Source organism: Chenopodium album, chromosome 14 (genome assembly GCF_948465745.1).
Source record: "Chenopodium album chromosome 14, dcCheAlbu1.1, whole genome shotgun sequence".
NCBI lineage: Eukaryota > Viridiplantae > Streptophyta > Magnoliopsida > Caryophyllales > Amaranthaceae > Chenopodium > Chenopodium album.
The window spans coordinates 7,837,621-7,859,197 of NC_137847.1; the positions used below are offsets into that span (position 1 = coordinate 7,837,621).

At 37.4% G+C, this 21,577-nt stretch overlaps 2 protein-coding genes across 2 annotated transcripts; one reads left to right on the forward strand and one right to left on the reverse strand.

The window, feature by feature from the left end:
* Positions 1 to 4,964: 4,964 nt before the first annotated feature.
* On the forward strand, positions 4,965 to 7,115 carry LOC145580001 (pectinesterase-like). Its single transcript, XM_081637318.1, has 2 exons — positions 4,965 to 6,036; positions 6,421 to 7,115. The coding sequence occupies exons 1-2, from the start codon at positions 4,965 to 4,967 to the stop codon at positions 7,113 to 7,115; spliced, it is 1,767 nt and encodes a 588-aa protein (XP_081493444.1).
* Positions 7,116 to 7,282: 167 nt separating this feature from the next.
* On the reverse strand, positions 7,283 to 21,179 carry LOC145580000 (uncharacterized). Its single transcript, XM_081637317.1, has 12 exons — positions 20,126 to 21,179; positions 18,595 to 18,871; positions 18,237 to 18,422; positions 17,095 to 17,232; positions 15,904 to 16,308; positions 13,482 to 14,517; positions 12,288 to 13,393; positions 10,953 to 11,140; positions 10,682 to 10,837; positions 9,382 to 9,616; positions 8,702 to 9,015; positions 7,283 to 7,977 (listed from the first exon to the last, which is right to left on the reverse strand). The coding sequence occupies exons 1-12, from the start codon at positions 20,947 to 20,949 to the stop codon at positions 7,671 to 7,673; spliced, it is 5,172 nt and encodes a 1,723-aa protein (XP_081493443.1). The 5' UTR covers positions 20,950 to 21,179; the 3' UTR covers positions 7,283 to 7,670.
* Between the last annotated feature and the right edge of the window lie 398 nt (positions 21,180 to 21,577).

The following is a 21,577-nucleotide window of genomic DNA, read 5'->3' on the forward strand; positions in this document are numbered from 1 at the left end:
TACGTATCTCACCCATTTAATTTTCATGACTCGTAAATGCTAAATCCTATTACACTATTTTCTCCTTTATTTGGAATCAATTATCATGTACTTGCCTATCAAAGAAAAAACTTATCACCACATTTTCTTCTCTTAATGGAGCATCCGAGCATGACTATTGTTTTACGTTTGGAATTATAACTGATACGGAGTACTAAATTGCATTTGTCGCCATAACAAACTCCTTTGAGAGTCATCCACTAGGGATCGGATGAGCAAAAACTTATAGAACAGTAGGTTGGCGCTAATGAAGTTGTAAAATGGTTTGGACCCAAGGTTTTCTGATTTCATGACACAAGTTAGTAGAATTGTAGATATATATTATATACTTATTGCATTAGGATAACAATTCTGAATACTCTGTACAACTTGAAGAGCCATCTAATTCAATCTATTGAGGGTAAACAATGTCAAATGAACATATTTCTCTACAATCAAACCACAAAGTCTTCCCAATGAAAGTTTCCATGTATTAGTTAACACTGTACTACAATTTTATCTCCAATCCAATTTAATCTCCAATCTACATAATGTACACGTTCGTTTTCCTTGAAAAACCCAACGAATGATGCATTTTTCGTGATAGATATGAGGGCAAGGAAGAGTGGCTACATTGTTTGACATCCCAAACTCCTCTAAACATATCGAGCAATTATGCCGTTAGCAAACCTGACTCCACCATCCTGTAGAATAGATTTTATGCGATTAGTATCAGAATGCATGGGTTCGTAATCCTGTTCAATACAGCCGGTATCAAGATTATGAGGACGGATGGGCTCGTAGTCCTCTTCCTCGTAAACCATAAGTTTAAAAACAAGAGACGTGCGACCAGATTCACGAACATCAGTGATCAAACTCTGACAACCAACATTAAGATGAGCGAGCCAAGGCATGACATATCAGAGCTTTCTCTCTTCAACTTTAATGTCCCAATAACATCATCGACTGGGCTCTGGTCATCACTAGAATATTCGTCGATTGACCATGATTCAACTTTGATGCCTTGTTTTATTACTCAACTTAAATGTGTATTCCTCGTCATAAGAAATTCTGAAATTAGGAACGAATTCTAAAACTCACACTTCCATCTCATCAATACATAAACATTATAGATATTCAACCAAACCAGCCGCCTAGCAAATTACCTATTAGTTTCATAATTCAATACTAACATTAAAGGGTTCTGCAATACATTACCATTTACCAACCAAATTTGATTCAATTATCAGATAAGCTCCAAAAATCCAGGGATATTTTATTCGATTATCAATCCAGGCTCTAAAAAATCACATATTTTTAGGGTTTTTTTTTTTTTTTTTAATCCTAGCTTCCGCATATTTTTTATTTTTTTTCTTCTGTTCCTAGCCCTAGCCGCCACCTACCTCTTCCAGTCGCCACCAAGCATGACCAAGGACGGAAAGAACGATGACTCCTCGTCTTCCTCCTCTGAGTTTCATCCTGCTCTCGGGGTGAACAACATCAAAAATATAATCCCTCTCATCCTTGATCGTGTGAACGTTCAATATTCGAATTGGGTTGAATTGTTTGAATGTCATTGTCATGCTTATAATGTTCTTGATCACATCGATGCAAAAATCACAAAGCCTACGGATATCTCTGAGGATATGTGGAAAAGACTTGATTCAATTGTCAAAAATTGGATTTATGGTACGATCTCCCGTGAATTGCTTGAGACTGTTCTTTGCAGAGGAGCAACGGCGCAAGAAATGAGACAAAATCAAGGCTATTTTTCAAGATAACAAAACCACTAGGGCGGTCTATCTCGAAAATCAGTTTAATTCTTTACATCTCTCTAGTTTTAGTGATGTTTCATCTTACTGCCGGGAGTTGAAGAACCTCAAAGATCAACTAGCCAATGTTGATCACTCAGTGTCGGAGCAAAAAATGGTAATTCGCCTAGTTTCGGGTCTTGTGAATACCGACTTCGACACAGTTGCTGCTATGATTCAACAGACGGATCCTCTTCCTTCCTTTGAAACTGCAAGGTCCCGTCTCTTACTTGAAGAATCGAGGCGTGCGCAGGACTCTAGTGTGGCTCAGTCATCCTTCGTCACTCAATCTTCGAACTCTGCTCCTTCGGGTTCCACCGCACCTACACAGCAGCAACAACAGCCACAGCAGGCTGGTCGTGGTGGCCCTACTGGTGGCCGTGGCAAGGGCCGAGGCCGCGGCTCTGGGCAGCAACAGCAGGCCCAACAACAGCAGCAAGCAGCACCCCAATGGGGGCAGCAAGGCTGGTCAGTCCAGCCTGCACAGCCGCAAGCTCAGCAGGCACCCCTGCAGTGGGGTCAGGCACCATACCCGCATCCCCAACAATGGTCAGCCCCACGACCTGGTTTCATGCCTTCGCCAGCACCCCGAGCCCAGGAATATGTTTTATACTCTATCATTGATAGAGTATAAAACATATTCCTAGGCCTCAACCATCAGTTTAAGTTTTTGGTTGAGATGGTCCTCTAACATGGTATCAAGAGCCAGCGTGACACAAAGGTCACGGGTTCGAATCTCATCCACCCCCCACTTTCAAGTGGAATATTAAGCGCTGGGTATGAGGGAGGCCCATGCTGCATCCACACTTCTAGCCCAAACGGGCTCTCGTGTAAGGGGGCGTGATAGAGTATAAAACATATTCCTGAGCCTCAACCATCAGTTTAAGCTTTTGGTTGAGATGGTCCTCTAACAAATTCAATTGTCAATTTAAGGCTCGAAAAAGCACATATTTTTAATTCAATTATCAAATTATACTCGAAAAATAACATATTTCTAAGGTTATTTGATTCAATTATCAAATTAGGCTCATAATCTTAACTAATAGTTGAGATTTTGGAACCCTAAACTTAGCGCATCGACAATTAAATTGAATTAGATAAAACATAAACCCTAGATTATGAAATTGATATGATGACTACAAAAAGATGTTACCTCAGAAGCTGCCTCTTCAATGAGGCATACAAGGATTAGAATGGAGAACGTATTGAGAGTGTTAAGTATTTTTGAGATAAATCACTTTTTTCATTGCCATTATTTATAGTCTTTTATAATTTTATAAAAGTCAATCTTTTAGTTTTAAATAAGTTAACTTTTCAATTATTTTCTAAAAAAAAAAGGAAAAATTGACATGAATATTATGACTTTTGTCTGATCCGTCATAAATAAAACCACCTTTTAATAATCTCCCAATAAAATGACCTTTGTACACAATCTTCCAAAAATGGGGCCAAACTGGTTGATAACCGGTTAAATGGGTTAATATGACACATGTCCCTTTGTAATTGGTTAATTGCCTTGTTTTTTTTTTTTACAATTTTCTTATTTAAAAAAAAAATTAAAAAAAATTTAATAAAAAAAAAAAAAATTACCCCCACAACCCCTACCCCGTGAAACTCCACTACACCTAATTCCACGAAGCACCGACGCCAATCACCGCTGATGAGAAATAGACAAGATCCTCCACGCCGTCAGCCACCGTCGCTGCCACATTCTCTCTCCTCCCTCAGCCACACTTTCCACACACCCAATCACACCCACCACCTTCCGTGCAACTCACTTTCTCTCTCCTCACTAATCACCACCACCAGCTTTGGCTTTTGGAGGGGAAGGTGGTGAAACTCCAACTCCTTCACGATTCTCACAGCTCGATATAGCGTAGGCGTACGTTGGGGGAGGATGTCTAGCAAGGGGTTAGGTACCTCGGGAGTCGGGATTGGGGTTGATTGGTTGCGCTGCGATAATGAAGGGGAGGGGCTTGGTTGTTGCGTTGCCTGCGGGAATGAAGGGGAGGGGGTTGGATTGCGCGGTGGTGTTGTGAGGGGAAGGAGGGTCCTCAGTTGTTGCGTTGCGAGAATGAAGGGGAGGGGGGCTGGGTTACACGGTGGTTTTTTGAGGGGAAGAAGATGGCTGAAGAGGTTGCACCGTGGCAGGGGTAGGAGGGAGTGTTGAACAGAGATTAGAGAAGAGGAAGGAGTGATTTTTTTTTTCTTTTTTTAATTATGTTTTTTAAAATATGTTAATTTTTAAAAGGAAATATGTAAATACTAAAAATTAAAAATCCTAATCAATCACAACATGACATGTGTTCAACCTTAACCTTTAAAACAGGTTACCGGTTTTTTATCCTATTTTTGGAAGATCATGTGCAAAAGTCGTTTTATTGGGGGATTATCAAAACATGGTTTTACTTATGACGGACCGAGCAAAGGTCATAATATTCATGTCAATTTTTTCAAAAAAAAAAAAATAAATAAATAAATAAAAACTTTTCAATTAACTAACAATAAGTTAACTAACTTTTGATCCCTGCAACAATAATTGGGAGGAGATTGAAACCTAACCACCCAAAACCGATCTCCGAATCTGAATTAACTAAAAGTATAAAATGAGTGGAACACCCAAAAAATAAACAAACAATAAGTTAAAAACGTACAAATTTTACAGTATCTCCAAACTCTAGTTTTCCACCCAGCTAATTAGTTTTTTTTTTAATTTTTTTTTGAAAAAACGCCCAACTAATTAACTCAATGATTAAATGGATTACAATTGGTAGAGCACTTTTTTTTTTTTTAAAAAAAAAAAAAAAAAATACATAGAATTTAACCCCTACCATGAGACAACTTAATTCTTATTATCAACATTTTTTTTTTAATAATAATGTGCAACATTAGCTTAGCAAGTTAAAGGCTCAATTTTTCTAAAAAAATAAAAATAAATAAATAAAAAATTAAAAGGCCTAATTTCTGCCGCCAAATTAAGTGCCTTGTATTCTCTCCTTACATAAAACTCTTATCACTCTTATTCGTTTACTTCACAATCTAAATCAAAAACTATCAAATCAGCCAATTTCTCTTCATAACAAACATTCTTCAGCAAAATCAAATTTCATCTTTCTCATTTTCACTCTCCTAAAAATGGCAGAAACTACATCAACAACGATCAAGAACTCACCAGCAAAAACCCAAAACAGAGTAATCTTCTGCTTACTCTACTTCATGCTCTGCATCATCACTCTATCCGCCATTTTCTTGCTTTCGAAACCCAATTCGACAATCCAAGAAACAGCGCAAACACCCACAAATCAGCTCAATTCACTAAACCCCATCATCAAATCAGCTTGTTCTTCTACTTTCTACCCTTCACTCTGTCTTTCTACTGTCTCTTTTTCCCACTTTACTACCCTCGATCGCTTCCTCGAGGCCTCGATTAATCACACTATCGGCCTCGTATCAAGTTCTCAGCCCGAGATTGTCGATTTCTTTGTTCGGGAAATGCTTAATTCTCAAGAAAAGACTGCTTTTAATGACTGTCTTGATATGCTTGATCAGACATTGTATGAATTAGGCCAAGCAATGGATAATCTTCGTAGCTCTTTCGGGGTTTTTCGGCCGTATTATGGAGATTTGAAGACCCTTTTGAGTGCTGCTATGACTAATGAGAATACTTGCATTGATGGGTTCTCTGATTTGGAGGGAATTGAATCAAAATTTCACCAGAAAAAGGGTCTCAGAATTTATCTTGAGATGAAATTAAAACCCATTGTTCATATGATTAGCAATATCTTGGCAATTGTAAAACATATGGAAGAAAGCATTAAACAAGAAAAAGATGATCAGTTGTTATTGGATAATTATAAGCAGTATTATTCTTCGGTTCAAAGATTGAAAACCGGGTTTCCGCCATGGATGAGCAAGAGGGAGAGGAGGATGATGGGAAGAAGGAATTACAGAATTAAGCCGAATGTCGTGGTTGCGAGTGATGGGAGTGGGAATTACACAACAATTGGGGAAGCAATAAAAATGGCGCCAAATATGAGTATGAGTAGGTATGTGATCAAAATTAAGGCGGGAATTTATAAGGAAAATTTGGAGGTTCCAAGAAATAAGATGAATGTTATGTTCTTTGGAAGTGGGATTAATTCTACTGTAATTAGTGGAAACAGGAGTATTGTTGATGGGTATTCAACCTTTACTTCAGCTACTTTGAGTACGTCTCTCTCTATCTCTTTTCTTCGTGTCTCGTTGTTTCGCCTTTGATCAAGACTACGTTGGAATTGTAGTTAACCATGAATTTAGTTGATTTAGTTTGTGATTTTGGGTGATTTGGAGATGTGATATTTGGTTATGAACTTGGTGTTTGAATCATTTCAACTGTGTAAAATAACAGAGATTAAGGTTCTTATTATTGTTGGGAAAATGATTATGTTTTTATCATCTGAAAAATGTATGATACAGTAGGAAGTATATAGTTTTACAGCAAATTGTTTCTTTTATCCTGATTCCTGATTATACTGCTACAATTTTACATGAAAAGGGGATGGCTAAAGAAGGGAAGAACTAATTGTCCTTTGTATTGGTTTCTGTTCTGCAGCTGTAATTGGAGACAGGTTCTTGGCCAGAGACCTGACAGTAGAGAACACGGCAAGTCCGGAGATGTACCAGGCAGTCGCAATCAGAGTGACGTCTAACTCTGCTTTCTTCCGATGCAATTTCACATCCAACCAGGACACTCTCTACGCTCACTCCCTCCGTCAGTTTTACCGAGAATGCATCATCCAAGGTACCATTGATTTCATCTTTGGGAATGCAGCAGCCATCTTTCACAACTGCCAAATTCTAGCCCGGAAACCTATATATGGGCAGAGCAACATGATCACTGCTCAGAGCAGAGAAGACCCTAATCAGAATACTGGGTTCTCTCTTTCCAACTGCACAATCAGCGCAGCCCCGGATTTTCCTCTTCCTGATCGCAGAAGATCATACACCTTTCTCGGTCGACCATGGAGGAATTACTCAAGGACAGTTATAATGAGAAGTTATCTCGGAGACCTGATACATCCACAGGGATGGTCTCAATGGGATCAATACAGCAATTTGGATACAGTAGAATACATCGAGTACATGAATACTGGACCAGGGGCAGACACTAGATATAGAGTTAAATGGAGAGGATACAAGAAGAATTGTACAGAAGATCTAGCAAAGAGATTTACTGTTGGAGCTTTCCTGCATGGTCCTGATGACTGGCTGCATACTACTGGGTTTCCTTTGTTCCATGATCCATGAAGTATACCTGCACAATGATACTTGGAAAAAATATTATGTTGTATATACCATTCTTTCACAATGATCTGCAAACACCAACCTTTGTTTTCACCATTCATGCACCACGCGGAAAACTTCCTTCACTAGTGTAAGTAGGTCTAGTACAGGCAAAAATTCCTTGATGAGAGTAAATGTAATAGCTATTTTCATATATACAATTTCATAAATGTTTCGGTTCAAGTACTATATGCAACATCTTCACTTTACAAATCTATGCTTGCCTTCATTTTCTACAAAAAATTTCTATAAACATTTACATGGCACATAATTTATGCGTATAGAGTATATTTGTCACAATCCTGTTGTTTGAAGCAGATTCTTTTCTGCACTCGTATGCTCAGAAGAGGTAGTTGTTATTCACCTCCACTCCCATAATCTTCATTGCAGAAGGTTAAATGCTACTATTAGTATACAAATTACAGAAGCAGCCACCATGCATTAACTTTATCAAATGAACCATAAAAGATTCGGATCTGCAACGTAACCCCTTCACATTTTTGTAGTCGAGCAAAAGCTTCATGCCCGAATAGTTCGAGAAACTCCTTCCTTTAGCCTAGGCTGCCTTGGGTATAGGGCCACTGCTAACAATAATGCAACGAGAAGACCTACTACTCCACTGAATGGCTGGAAGGGGTGCAAACCGATGATCCACCATGGAATCTTTGACAGGTAAACAACAAAACCACTTGTTTGTAAAAAGTAACTGGAGGCCATAAGGCCAGTGCGCAGTCCAATGGGAATGAAAAGGCTGCCTTCCTTTCTTAGTCGAGCCCCAGCAAGACACAAGGATAACAGCCATAGACCAGGAATGGCCTGCCAGGACCTGGGAAATAATGAAAGAAGATTTATATGAGCATTGTGTTGCTTGAAGTAAGAAAAATGTAGCTAACATCAAGAGGAACAAGATTATAAAATACTCCGAAGACACAACAACAAAGAGGCATCATTAAAATTATAAAAGCCTAGGGCCCTAGGAAATATCCAAACCTATGTTAGAGCCGAGCTGAACTCTAACATGACTATACTTTGGATTTGGTTTAATTCTATTGAGTTTGAACTCGAACTCGAACTCACCTCCAACTTAGAAATTAAAAATTACATTCGAGCTTGGTTAAAAAATAAAAATAAAAATAAAAAAATCAACTTTGTTCCAAGCTCAACTCAATAAAGTATGTTTAAACAATAAGAGCTTGGTTTGATAAAATTTATTGTGAATAGATAAGTCATGTTGGAAATTCTCATATCGTTTTAAACCTTGATTTAACAATTAAATAAACAATATTATAAATCTGGTATTATATATCTTAAACTAATGAGCTCATGAGCTTTCGAGCAGAGCTTGAGTTTGGCTCATTTAAATTCGAACTATTTTAAGCTCAAGCTTGGCTGATTAACAAACCAAACAAGTTCAAACCAAATTTTGACCAAATCGATTCCAAACAGTTCAATTTATGTCCAATGCTACATTTTATCTTTTAATTTTTGAAAAATAACAGAACATAATACCTTCCAGATCTGTTTCAAACTATTAAAAGTTGCAGACATACCTCTGTGATAATGCAAATGCAAGTCCTGATAGAAGTATTCCAGGATGATAACCAAGGTCTATTGCGATTTCTTCTAACAGCCACGATCTAAAAAGAAGTTCTTCAACAAAAGAAACACCAGCTGCCACGGCAAGTCCTTGTCCAGCGGAAAGAAACAGCTGGCCATGCGCTTTGATTTTGGCACTAAAAGTTAAGGATGACGAACCAAGACTGGATGGAAAAGAAAGCTTGACAAAGCCAAGATATGCATTCAAAGAGTGTATTGAGATAACCAGCATGACTCCTCCAACCAACCCTATCAAGAAGTGTTGCACCTGTATGTAGAGACAGAATTAATTGAAAAAGATACAAACTGACGAGAAACAACAGTAAATAAAAAGTTATCTACTACATTTCACTCTCTATTGTCTTCCTCCTCCCACCTTGCCTTATCAGGATATGGGTCAGAGGAGATGAGCTCAGTCACCAATCAATATGCAGCAAACATAACAATATCCTGGATAATGAACTAAAACAGCATCTAAAATAATTCACTGCTGCTTCAATTCTGGAAAATCAGTTTATTTTTATAAATAAAAACGTGAAGAGAATTTTATAGAAGAGTTTGCAGTAGAAATCATATAAATCTTTGACAATATAATCTGATGGGAAAAGTGACTGCTTCAGATATTAGCTGATACCTTTCTTGGTGATGTAAAATCCAGCCCATATTGCTTGAATGGATCTTCATACCCTCGTATTCCCTTCCCCCACTGCATGATGAGTATTATGACAGCAGTGTAAAGCCCAACTATGCAAGCTAGCTCGACAATACTAGAGGAGGTATGTGTCAACAAATTCTGAAAAAGTGTAGGCAACAAGGGCACCAGCACTGGAGACCACAAAACTAGCACCATGCCAGAAAATCCAAGTACCCTGTGAAAGAGAGGACTGTTAAAAAGCACTGGAGGGGCACTTAGATACATTCCAAAAAAATGATACTATGGAAAAAACATTGCCACAAGAATTTAAAATGATAAAAACAAAGAAGATGTCAGCTTTTCTAGCCATACCGTGAAGAAAAGAAATTACAATATTGGAGGAAAAAATGTTACAGGTATCAACATCTGAGGTTCACTAGTTCTTATCGGAATTTATAGGCTTTCAACTAGCTAACTGCTGCAGCCATCAGACGCTATCATCAGATATCTACAGTACATGCCTGTCCAGCTAAAAGATTATATTCTCACAGGTGGTTGAAGATCTAACTAAGCCACAAAAAATATTATGCTTCCTCGTATCAGCTAACAAAACATGTTTATCTAATTTGCAGTATGTTCAGGTTGAAAATGGTATATGGATAGTATTGGATACAAACTAAGTAATCAACTAATTCACTAGTATGCTTTGGACATAGCAATCCATTATTTTAAAGGAGTTTAAAAGTAAAAACATAATGAATTCACTAAGAAAAGTTCAAATTAGTTGAAAAATATTTAGTTGATACACACAATTCAGAAAGACTGAGGGCACTAAGATTTTGCCATAATCTAGATTGATGGTTGTAATCAGCTATCAGTGATTTCAGACATTCTACTGAAGAGTCATGATTCCAGCATGTAATAATTTACCATTCTTTTAGTCTATCATGTGTAGGACTTTCAAAATGAGGTCAGAACTTGATAAACACCAGGTTGTATCACAATAAACCTAGGATACACAGAAATTTTAAATAGCAGCATATACACTGAATTGTAAAAGATTAGCTATCCAAGATTTAAAGAAGCATCATAATAGCCTGATAATCTCCTGTTCTCCAGAAAAGGAGATTCATAGAATGTGTATTTATTTGATGATATCCAAAAAAGGAAATGCAATGGATACAAACTAGTATAGTACACAGCAAAGACAAAAGCAAATATGGATATATGCAATCTTTGTGATTCCCACACACTTATTCAGTGACTTTGGTTTTATTTGAAAAACTTTAACACAAATCACCTCAGAAATAAAGGCTGGTCGGCAATACGTAAAAATGAGAAAAGCTTGTCTGTCAAACTCATAGCACCACGAAGACCACCCCACAGTAAAGCCAATTTTCCAACGAGCCTTAGTGCGCCACCTCTTTGGCCCAATCCTGCCAGCATTGCGACGATCCTGATAAAGCAATAGTTCAATTAGATAAACATTCACATACACACTCAAGGGAGAGAAATGTGAAAAAAGAGGCAGACCAAAATAGAGAAGAAAATGACAAAAGCCAGAGTCTAACCTATCTTGATCCACAGCTCCATCTTGCGTAGTAGGAACCACTGGACCAGCGACTGACATTGCCTTTTCAGCAAGGCTTGTTACTATATTACTCTGGTCTTTGTCATCTACTGTCTCCTCTTTTTGCACTGATTCACTCTTCATATGTTTATCGTCAGTTTCATAACCGTCGTTCGCCATGAAATCATCCTATGATAATACAAAAGGCCAGAAGTCAAAAGGAATGAACAAAACTGTAGAAACAAGATAAGAGGGAGGCCAATGGACAGTAATGAAGCCAACTAAAGTGACTATTATTTCAACCAATGTATGGCCTGACATTTAACATCAGCACGATGTGAATGGCGGATTGGCAGATAAAATGAAATAACAAGTTAGCCAGTCTGACACTGCATTAGCAGTGCAAAAGATCACTTTAAGCTACACAGATACTTTCAGATTAAAAGCTGATGATCCATAACTTTAATCTAGGGGGTAAGACAACAAACATTTTGACCTTGAAAATTCCACCAGTGACGGACTCAGACTGGCTGTTGCAGTGAAAACCCAAGAAGAGAAAATACTAATATAAATTGAAAATGATTTATAAAAGATATTCTAAGCTTCTGCTCAACTCTTTCGGTTGTGTAACATAACCATTACCACATTTTCTTACTAATACATAAAAATCAAATGTTATAGTGTAATATGTTGTAATATTGATTTTAATGTATATTTTTCAAACAAAGACTTTTTATTATATAGTTTTTACTAATACATTATTGCATATATTTATGGTCAATTCTGTGCATTGGCAAGTAGATTATTGCCAGTGTGTAGGCACAAAAAAAGTACCTTCCAAATATCGGTATATGTGATCCCCTAATATTTGGCTAAAATCCAAGACTTCCCACAAGTTCTTTCAAAATGGTTGAATGCCATCCTAAAATTTAAAGCTAGAAAGAGATACATCCATCATTTAAAAAAATGTCAAGCCCAACACTACCTCCGCCTCCAATATTGGTTTTTTTTTAATTTACCCATTTTGACTATTCATGTTTGCCTGCACAGGGCTTTGAGTCTTTGACCATTAAAAACTTAATAAATAAAAAATTATTAATGTTGATACTCGGAACTGTACGTTGAGAAGACTTATAGTATCTCACTACACTTTTTTTCTCATTAACAAATCACCAAAAATAATGCGAAATGCCAAAGGGGGTATATTTCCAAAAAAAAAAAAAAAAATAATAATAAAATAAAATAACCTGAGGGAGTGGTAACAATAGATAAGATCCTTGCATCCTGAAGAACAAATGTGTGTAGCAGAAAGAAACTTCAAAACCATAGAAAATACCTGCTGACTTGTTAATAATGCAGACGCTCCAAGTGCAGCCGTAACAGCACCAACCATGAGAGTATTCCCATCCAAACCTTTGAACTCCTCCTTATCTACGTCATCTGGACCATCTGAGGCACCACTTCCCTTGACCTTTGTAAAATTCTTCTCCGGAGTAAGATCAATCCCATCAATAGGAAGTTGAATGACCTTTTGTGGAAGTGTATCATCTGGCTTCAACACACTGAATTGATCTTGATCCATGTCCAAAGCTCCAGCAGCTACATCAAAGCAGTTTCTCAGAGAAGCTAAAGTAGAACCAACGATAACACCAATGGGTAGCACTTTTTTCAAGTAGCTGGTATCCTGTAGTACTTTAGATATTGCTTCTACAATAAGGTCACCATTTATAAGCCTACTCCATTCTTGGAAATCAGGGTCTAACCCAGAGAACAAGAGCTCTTGATTATGCTCTACTTCATGTTGGATTGCCAAATAGACAGCTTCTGCCACTGCTTCCATATCTGCTGCTAGAGCATCATCCATGTCTTCAATGTCTGTTGCATTAAGTCTACGACTAACTTCAACTTTCAGAGAATTAAGTAAAGTGGTCTTTACAAATAATTTTGACCTGTCCGCATTATCACGTTTCACAGATTTGTCATGTGATTTCTGCATCAATTCTTCAGTTGGTTCGTCCATCGTCTCTTTGTCATGAATGACATATGATGGCTCAATAACGTTATCAATAACATTTTCTTTTTGAGGTAGCTTGGTGTGCTCCTTTTTGTCTTTATTGTCAAATACAGCAACATGTATTCCACCAGGCTGTTTTAGCAGAAGCAAGTGCCCATCTTCTGGAACATAATTAAGTAATGAAGCAGTAGTTGCATCCATACCAACATGTTTCACTTTCTGCATCTTTGACAGGATATATTTAGGGACAAACTCTTTGTCCAATGCTTTTACGTTTGATGCTCCCGGGTTATTGACGATCAGGTTAAGCATCTCAATATTATTCTCTTTGCCAGAAGCTGCCGTTGGACCCATTTTCATACTACCATTGCTATCATGTGCATGAACTGATTCTATATCCAGAGGATTGGCATTTTCTTTATCTTCCCCTGCATCAAGCTGTGAATCAGTAAGATAACCATAGCAATTACACAGGAAGATGTGACAAGTCATGAAACAACCAAACTTAAGTCTTACCATCCGTTTGTTTTTCTAGATGGAGCTCACTACTACTGCCATCCTTCTCAACAACTGAGCCATTAATGGCATCCTTGTTCTCACTTTCTTCATTGACTATGTTTTCAGTACTTTTCTCCTCCAGCTGAGTAATCATATCTTCAAGGACACCAAAAACACTATTGACAGCCACCTGTGTTGAGTCATCCATCCCTGTGAAAGCATCAAAAGCTTGTGAAACACTGAAAGTGGGGCTTTTAGATTCAGGAGTACTATTCTGATCTGGCAGCGGTTGCAAATCTTCACCCTTGGTTTTACTATCACCCTTTCCATTTTCTGATATTTGACTATCAGATGTGGGTGGTGGCGTTGCTTCATCTGTATCTGCTGCCGGTTCAGCAGCTGAGCTTGTTTTATTTTGCTCTTCAGACAAATCCTTGGACTCACCAACAATCTCAGAGATATCACTCTCTGCCTGTTTTGTTTCGTCATCTTGGGACCTAGTACTCAGCGTAACACCTGCTTCAGAGTTGGTGCTACCACCATTTTCGATAGATGAGTTTATTTTGGCAGTGGTATCAGAACCATCCCCACCAGAATCAACAGGCTGGTCAACATTCTTGGTAGAAGCATCATTATCAGGTTTTTCATCACTATTCTGAGAATCTTTTAAACCTTTTGTCAGTCCTGTATCCCCCTCATTGCTGTCAACTACTTTAGGCTCAGTAGCTTCTTCACTGAGTTTGTTCACATCAGATTGGTTGTTATCACTGTTATCTGGTTTAGCATCTCCGGATACTCTGTTTTCTGAAGGTTGATCAATGTTTTCATTTTCAGAGTCAGAACGCAAGGCTGCATTTTCTTTGTTATCTGATTTCAGAGCAGATGAAGGAACAGCTTTATGGTTAATGCTCAGTAGTGTATCAAAATTCATGTTCTTCCCAGGTGCTTGCAGAATTTCAGAAACAGAAGTAGTAAGTTTGCCACGGACATCCTCAGGGACAGCATCCTGCAACGCCTTAATAAGGGTCTCACCTCGATCAACAGCGGATAGTACCTAGCAAATGAGTGAGATCCATCATAACAAAACAACAAACATAGCTAGTATTCAACTAAGAGTATAATAAGTGAAGATTGCATGCGCTTTGAACTGAATCTACCAAAAAAAAAAAAAAAAACTGTTTTAAAAACTAAGGACGCTATCTAAAAGATCCAGACATATGAGCTATTGACCCAGAGAAAAGTAGATATTCACATAAAAGATCATGACCCATTGTGAAGGGGCAATAGCTATATAGTGTGGGTAATTTCATAGATCATACATATATTCTGCTTGATGTAAGACTCTGAAACTTGTTAAGTTTGCTTTTTCATGATCATTGTTACCGAACAGGGTGCAGTTTTTTGCACTTCATCATGTACAAGCACATAAACCTTAAAGAATTGTGCCTTAGTCCTAAGGTGCAGTTTATTCTCCCAGAAAAACGGCTAAACGTTCTTGAACAAACCAAATCATAGTCACAATACTGCAAACAAAAATTGCTTTCTTTGTGTTTCAGGGCATGGCACATGGCTCTTGTCACAAACTCGTCAGGTGTAAAGAAGCCTATTGGTTTCAACTAAATTCAACAAATTATTTTATTTTGCCAAGTTCTTTTGTTATATTGGGAGGGGAATTCCGGAGCTCTGGTTAATCTACAAGCTGATCAAACTGGTTATGGGGTTGGTAATTATTACTGAGAATCAAACTGTTGAAAATACTGACTAGAGGCTAGAAATGGTTTAAAGCAGAGCACTTTTAGCAAACAAAACTTCAGATTGGGTGCAGCTTCAAGCCAATGCTTATAATAATTTTTAAGTCTAATAACCATCAAAATCATGAAGGCAGACAATATAATATAAATCTGTGTATACAGAAGACAATAGATGGTTCAGTCAGCTTTCCCTCCAGTAGAGATCAATCGTTAATACTTTCATATTTCATGTCTAACAAAGGCGAGTCATCCCTACAATCCTATGATTACAAAGGACTATCTAAACTCGATCAAATGACTATCTAATTCTAAACTATCGTTTACTTTCATTTTTATGGACAAATTATGATAGATCAATCAATTGTTTTCCGCGTCATACTTCACTTGGAACTTCCTCTTTAAAATTGTATTTAAGGAAAGCCTTTTTGTATTTATACAATAAAGCTATCCCTTACATGTATGTGACCCCTACAGGACTGCTGCCCCAATCCTATACTGTGATATAGTATCCTCATTAGAGATACTTAAGATATAATGCTTTTTATCTTCCAAAAAATTTACAATAAAAGCACATAGTCATATTGGCCTTTTTAGAATAAAGATACAAAAGAGCACTTGGTTTTTAGCATTATCAAACTCCAGCTTTACAGGAAATCCCAAGTCTAAAAGGTCAATTTTAAAATAGATACCTTTTTCTTGTCTTCTTCCTTTAGCGTCCCAGGCATTGTCACATCAAGCATATTCATAACAACCTGTGCTGTTGGGAGCACTTGGCCAGAATCAGTTTCTACTGGACTGGTTTCTGTGACTTTAGTGGAATCTTCATCATCTGAGCTCCCTTTTGAATTCTGGTTTAACATTGAATGAATACTAGGTAAAGTATCAGTCTCTCTCCGCATACCCTTCATTGGATCCACTAATGCATCTGAACTATCTAACTTGGCCACATTCAAGAGACGGTCAACTCTGCCACTTGTATCAGCCGTTCTTCCCTCCACAAGAGCTAAACCTTTTGAAGGTTTGACAGTAACATCTATATCTTGAAGAAGTGGGTGGCGACCCTTTAGTATTCCAAGCTCCACTGCTGTGAGCCACTTCATCATAAATATATTTATCAGATAAACAGTAACAGGTGACAAAAATGTAGCAAACAAGATTTTAAATGAACAAAGGATAGAAACATATTTAGAAACAAAAAGTGGCAAACCAATTCTCCCAACAAATCTTTACTTGGATTCCACAAATGGAAGAACACATAAGAAAAGATCTCTTATAAGGATATTATATAACCAAGCATGATATTTGTAGATCTCATACAAGTTATCATCCAACTAATTATTTATGTAGAACAGAATTCAAATCTAAAATACAATAGATATGTGCCATCTATCTCAATAGATTATTAAAAAGTTTGTACAGCGAAAATATTCAACTTTCGGTTACATTTATGTTGAAAAAAAGTCTGAACAGTGAAAATTTTCAATATTTGGTAACAAAGGACTCACTGAGGGTGCAAGCAAAAGGAAAAGAATATCCAGTGCTGGCAATATAACCCATTTTGAAGGGCTATTTTTTTCTTGGAAATGTGTGGTTGCTAATTATGATTTGTTTTACTACTTGAAACTTTAATTTACATTTCGTTTTACTCTCAGTTTATCTAATAAAAGAATTTATTCTGCATATTCTGCAATCCAATCACAAAATGTACTACTAGTCTACTACAGTGTAACCTGGAGATGAACACACATCCAACTCTAAATCAAAAAGATAAAAGAGAATAAGTAATCATTCCTTATGCAACAGAAACTCTGCCATAGCATCAGAACAAGTACAGTTTACAGGAGTAATTAAAAAAATATTGAAGCAGAGGATAATTTTACCTCAGTTGCCACATGCTGGTACCACGAGATCGTGTTAACAGTAGATGGTAAACATGAGCACAGAAGTAAGCTTGTAAAAGGATTTTCAGCAATCGAGCCACGAGGAATAGAGAACAGTGGCACAGTCCCAGTGTCATTCTGGAAGGGGTGGGAAAGAGATAAAATATGTGTGAGCCATAACAACATAAATAACAAGAATTTATATATTATGGCAAGAAAAGGCACATTCATGTCAAATTCCCAAAAAGGAAACAGGATAAACACCATAATTCCCATTAGGTATTAGCCACTAATGTCAAGGATATAAAAATCATCACATTCTAGTCAAAAGAACCCATGAGAAGCTCAGAATTTCCTTACTCTTTATTAGACCTCTTTTCAGTAAGTTAATTTAAAGAAACAAGTGTGCTGGTACCTAGTCAAGAAACTGCTCAAGTAAAACAGAGCAATGACTACAGTGGGGTTCCCGCTTGAACCGAAACGACTGAATTCAGGGAAAAGGCAGTAGTAAAGATCAATTTCAGTGCAGGTACGAGTACTTCAATTCACCATTTTTTGTTGCAAAAAACACAATTAGTTTTGAATGGCCTTAACTTGTAAATTTATAATCAGAAGATGGACGGTGATGAATGATGATGATGATAAAAGAAGTAGAGGAGAGGAGCCTAAAGGAGATTGAGGGAGACGAAAAGCAGGGGATGATTAACCCATGAGGACATGACCCATTGTGCAATAAAAGAAAAACAAGGGAAGGGGAAATGATGTTTTCTATAATCTTTTTCCTTTTCTCTATTTTTAATTCCTTTTAGTTGGTAGTTCTAGTTTATATATTTCTCTCCTTCATTAAGCTTTGTAATGATGCCCCTTGTGGCTCACATTAAGACACATTACCTAAGCTTTATTTTTCCACCATATCCTATGAAATTCTAGTAGAAAATTACAGAGGTTAACCTCCAAATATAGGGTTTTAACGAAAGTTGCTTAAATCAATATAAAGTTGGGTACTTAGATAATCTTATGATTAATAGAATGAGTAACTTTCATTCTTAGCCCTCCTTAAGTTCATGAATGACACCTCTATGAATTTATGCATAAAAGAACATGTTAAGCATCCATTTCTGCAGTGCCAGAAAATACCACACCTGTACAAATAGTACTGGAACCTTCAGGTTTTCTACCAGCTTTCTGGTGCTAGAATTTGAGTAGAAATCTTCTAATGAGTCAAATCCAAATGAAACCATGGATATTGCCTCTTCAAAATCACGGACCGATTCAGCTGCCAAAGCCTTTTCCACATCAAAACCTTTCCTCCTACCTTGAAAAAGTTCCTGAAACATAAGGTGTAAAACACTTCAATACTTGATGCCCTACGAAAAATTAACAGCAACAAGTTTACTAGGAAACATCTACGTTTACAAAATTAGATCGCCATTTTACCAAATTACCAAACTGGTCAAAAAGATAGTAAAAATAAAAGTTATTACCAAATTAGAAATCTACCTTGTTAGACTTTAATATATCTATCAAGCCTCCAGTGAGCTTATTATCAACGGTATTGCAGTAAGGAGAAGTCCTGGTGGCTTCATCCAAGTCAAAAGGATTGTCAATGCATGTAGCAGCTGTAAGAGGGGTCTTTTCCCCAGCTTCAGCAAGGTACTTTGTCAGCATATTTGCACCATAACCCAAGCCAACCCCTGTCAATGTAGACCTTGGTCTTGCCTTAGTGATGAACTGTATAGCCGAGCAAATGTCATCACTATCAGCAGCTGTAAATAACCTAGAAAATAAGCAGATTATGCAATTCATTAATTCATCAGCTTTGTAATAACGAAAGGAAACATCACATCATTCTAAACACAATAGCAGGTATATATAATGCAAATAGAAAAAAATTACATCAGAAATGAGATTTACAGAGAAAGAAAAAATAAAAAAAAATAAAAAAATAAAAGAAATTACAATTAAAAACACAAAGGTATCTCTAGAAAATAAATCCACAGACACAAGACAATGAAATTATTAGGGGAATTTGATCATGCACCTCTAAGCTACTCCTGCCGTCCCCAAATATAATTCTCACGTCTCTTGGGCACAAATAAGAGAGAAATTGTTTTGAGATTTGTTGATTAGAGGTGAATAAAAAAGAAGTTAGTGGGTTAAATACTATAATTTAATGCATTGATCATATGGTGAGATGAAGTACCAATTTGTTGATTAAAGATGAACATATATGATATGGGAGATATTCAACCATAGATTGATGACAAGATACTGGCTTGCCATGCTACAACCCAAAATAACCACTACAGTTTTCGCAATTATAATTCCCAGGTCAGGAAAGCATTGTAACATACTCCCTTCGTCCCAATTTAGTTTGCCCCTTTCTATTTTGGCAAAGACCCACTAATTTTTAAATACTTCTCTCTTCCCACTACCAACGGTTAAAGTCCACATACTCTCTCATTCAATTTCAAAACTACCCCACTATCTCCAATCAGTCCATCACATCTACCTTTTTATTAAATTAACAATAGATAACCACACTCCAAACTTACACCAAAATTATGTGCTTTGACAAGGAGGCAAACTGAATTGGGGTGGAGGGAGCATACCGTTTTGAAGCCGCAAGATGTCAAGTAAAAGTTATCACTTTAGTTATGACTAGACCTTCCCGATTTCCCTACTTAGATTGAACTATAGCATATATGAGATCAAGAGAGTGCCCAAAACTCCAAATGAGTAACTTATAAAAAAAAGCTCTAATAAGTAAAACCAAGTCAATTCCTCAATTAAGAGAGGGAGTTACATCAAGTTGACAAGATTCCATCCTACCGCGAATTCAGAGTTACATTCTGTATCAAAAAGATTTCTCCTTTCAATTCCTAAATGATCAATTAGCAAAGTATACTCAAAATTATCATCATATATAAGCACAATAACTCAAAAACACATGCTTCCAACATATCAAAAAACAAAAAAAAAAAAACCACAATCAAAACAACATCGAATCGAAAACTCATTAATGACTCACCGAGCAGTGGTCAATGGAGAACCGGCACAACCCCGAGGGTTCATAACAACCGGAAACAACCCTCGCCGCAAGCATTCCCTCACAAAAGACCTCACATTCTCATCCATACTACCTTTGGCAGTCCCAGGAATCAATAAAACAGTAGTATCCAAACCACGCTCATCACTCAAATCCAAATTACAAGGCCAATCCAAAGAAATCACCCCACCATCTTCAGTCCCAACACAAACCCTCTGATACTCCAATACCCCATTTTCTCTCTCCTCCTTCGCCTCAACACCGCCATTTTTACTCAATTGAATCCTCCCACTATCTAACCTAACAAAATGCTTCTCCTCCTTCACTAATCTCTCACTCACATCCTCCTCTTCGCCATTTTCGAACGAAATCGAAGGACACCGCAATAGAACAAACCGATTAAATGGGGTTGGGCTAGTGAATAAAATCCATTCACCAACATCGGAAACCCTAGAATTCGAATCCGAATCCGAATTCAAACCCGAATTTGGATTCGATTGAAGAAGATTATTGTTTCTAAACTTAGAGTAAGAAAGAGCAAAAGCAGAAGCAAACCCTAGAGCAGCAGGTGGAACCCAATTGAGAGGAAGAAGAGAGAGAAAATCGAGCGCACTTGAAGCCGAAGTAGAAGAAGGTTCTAGAGCGTTTCTAAGAAGCTTAGAATTCCGCTTCAATCGGCGTTTCTTCCATAACCGAAACTCCCGGTTTCGAAACGTTGAATGAAGAAGGTGAGACGTTGAAGAAGGTGGAAAGAAGGAGGTGAAGCTGGAATTGGGGTTGAGTTGAGCTGAAGTGAAAATCGCCATTGAAGAAGAGGAGAGAGAAAGTGATGATGATAAGAAAGAAGAAGAAGAAGAAGAAGAAGAAGAAAAGAGCGTTTTCGAGAAAAATGGCGGGTTTTTGGAGAATGAAGAAAGTGACGTGGAAAGTAAGGGCGGTTTGGGGTTTCAAAGGGGGAAAGAGATGTGGGAGGAAATTAGCGGTTTAGAGTGGCGTTTTGGGTTGTGCCAAAGATTTGAAAATGGTCCATGTTTTTATGAGATTGATTGTATAATTTTGTTGATTTCATTGGACGTAAAGTTGGACATCTGTCTACTGTTAATGTAGACGCCGACTTAATGGTTTGAAGATAGGAGCACGATGGTCATTGGATTGTAGGGGTGGGTTTTAATGGTGGATCGGAGGAGAAGTATGTCGACGATTTAGTACAGTTGTATAGGGTAGAACAATGACTAAAAAAAGTTATGTTTTATTCACTTTATTTTTACACTCATCTAGGGGTGGGCTTACTACTTAGATGCTTTCGACAGTTATCCGTTCCGCACTTGGCTACCCAGCGTTTACCGTGGGCACGATAACTGGTACACCTAAGGTGTGTCCTTCCCGGTCCTCTCATACTAGGGAAAGGTCTTCTCAATGCTTTAACACCCACAT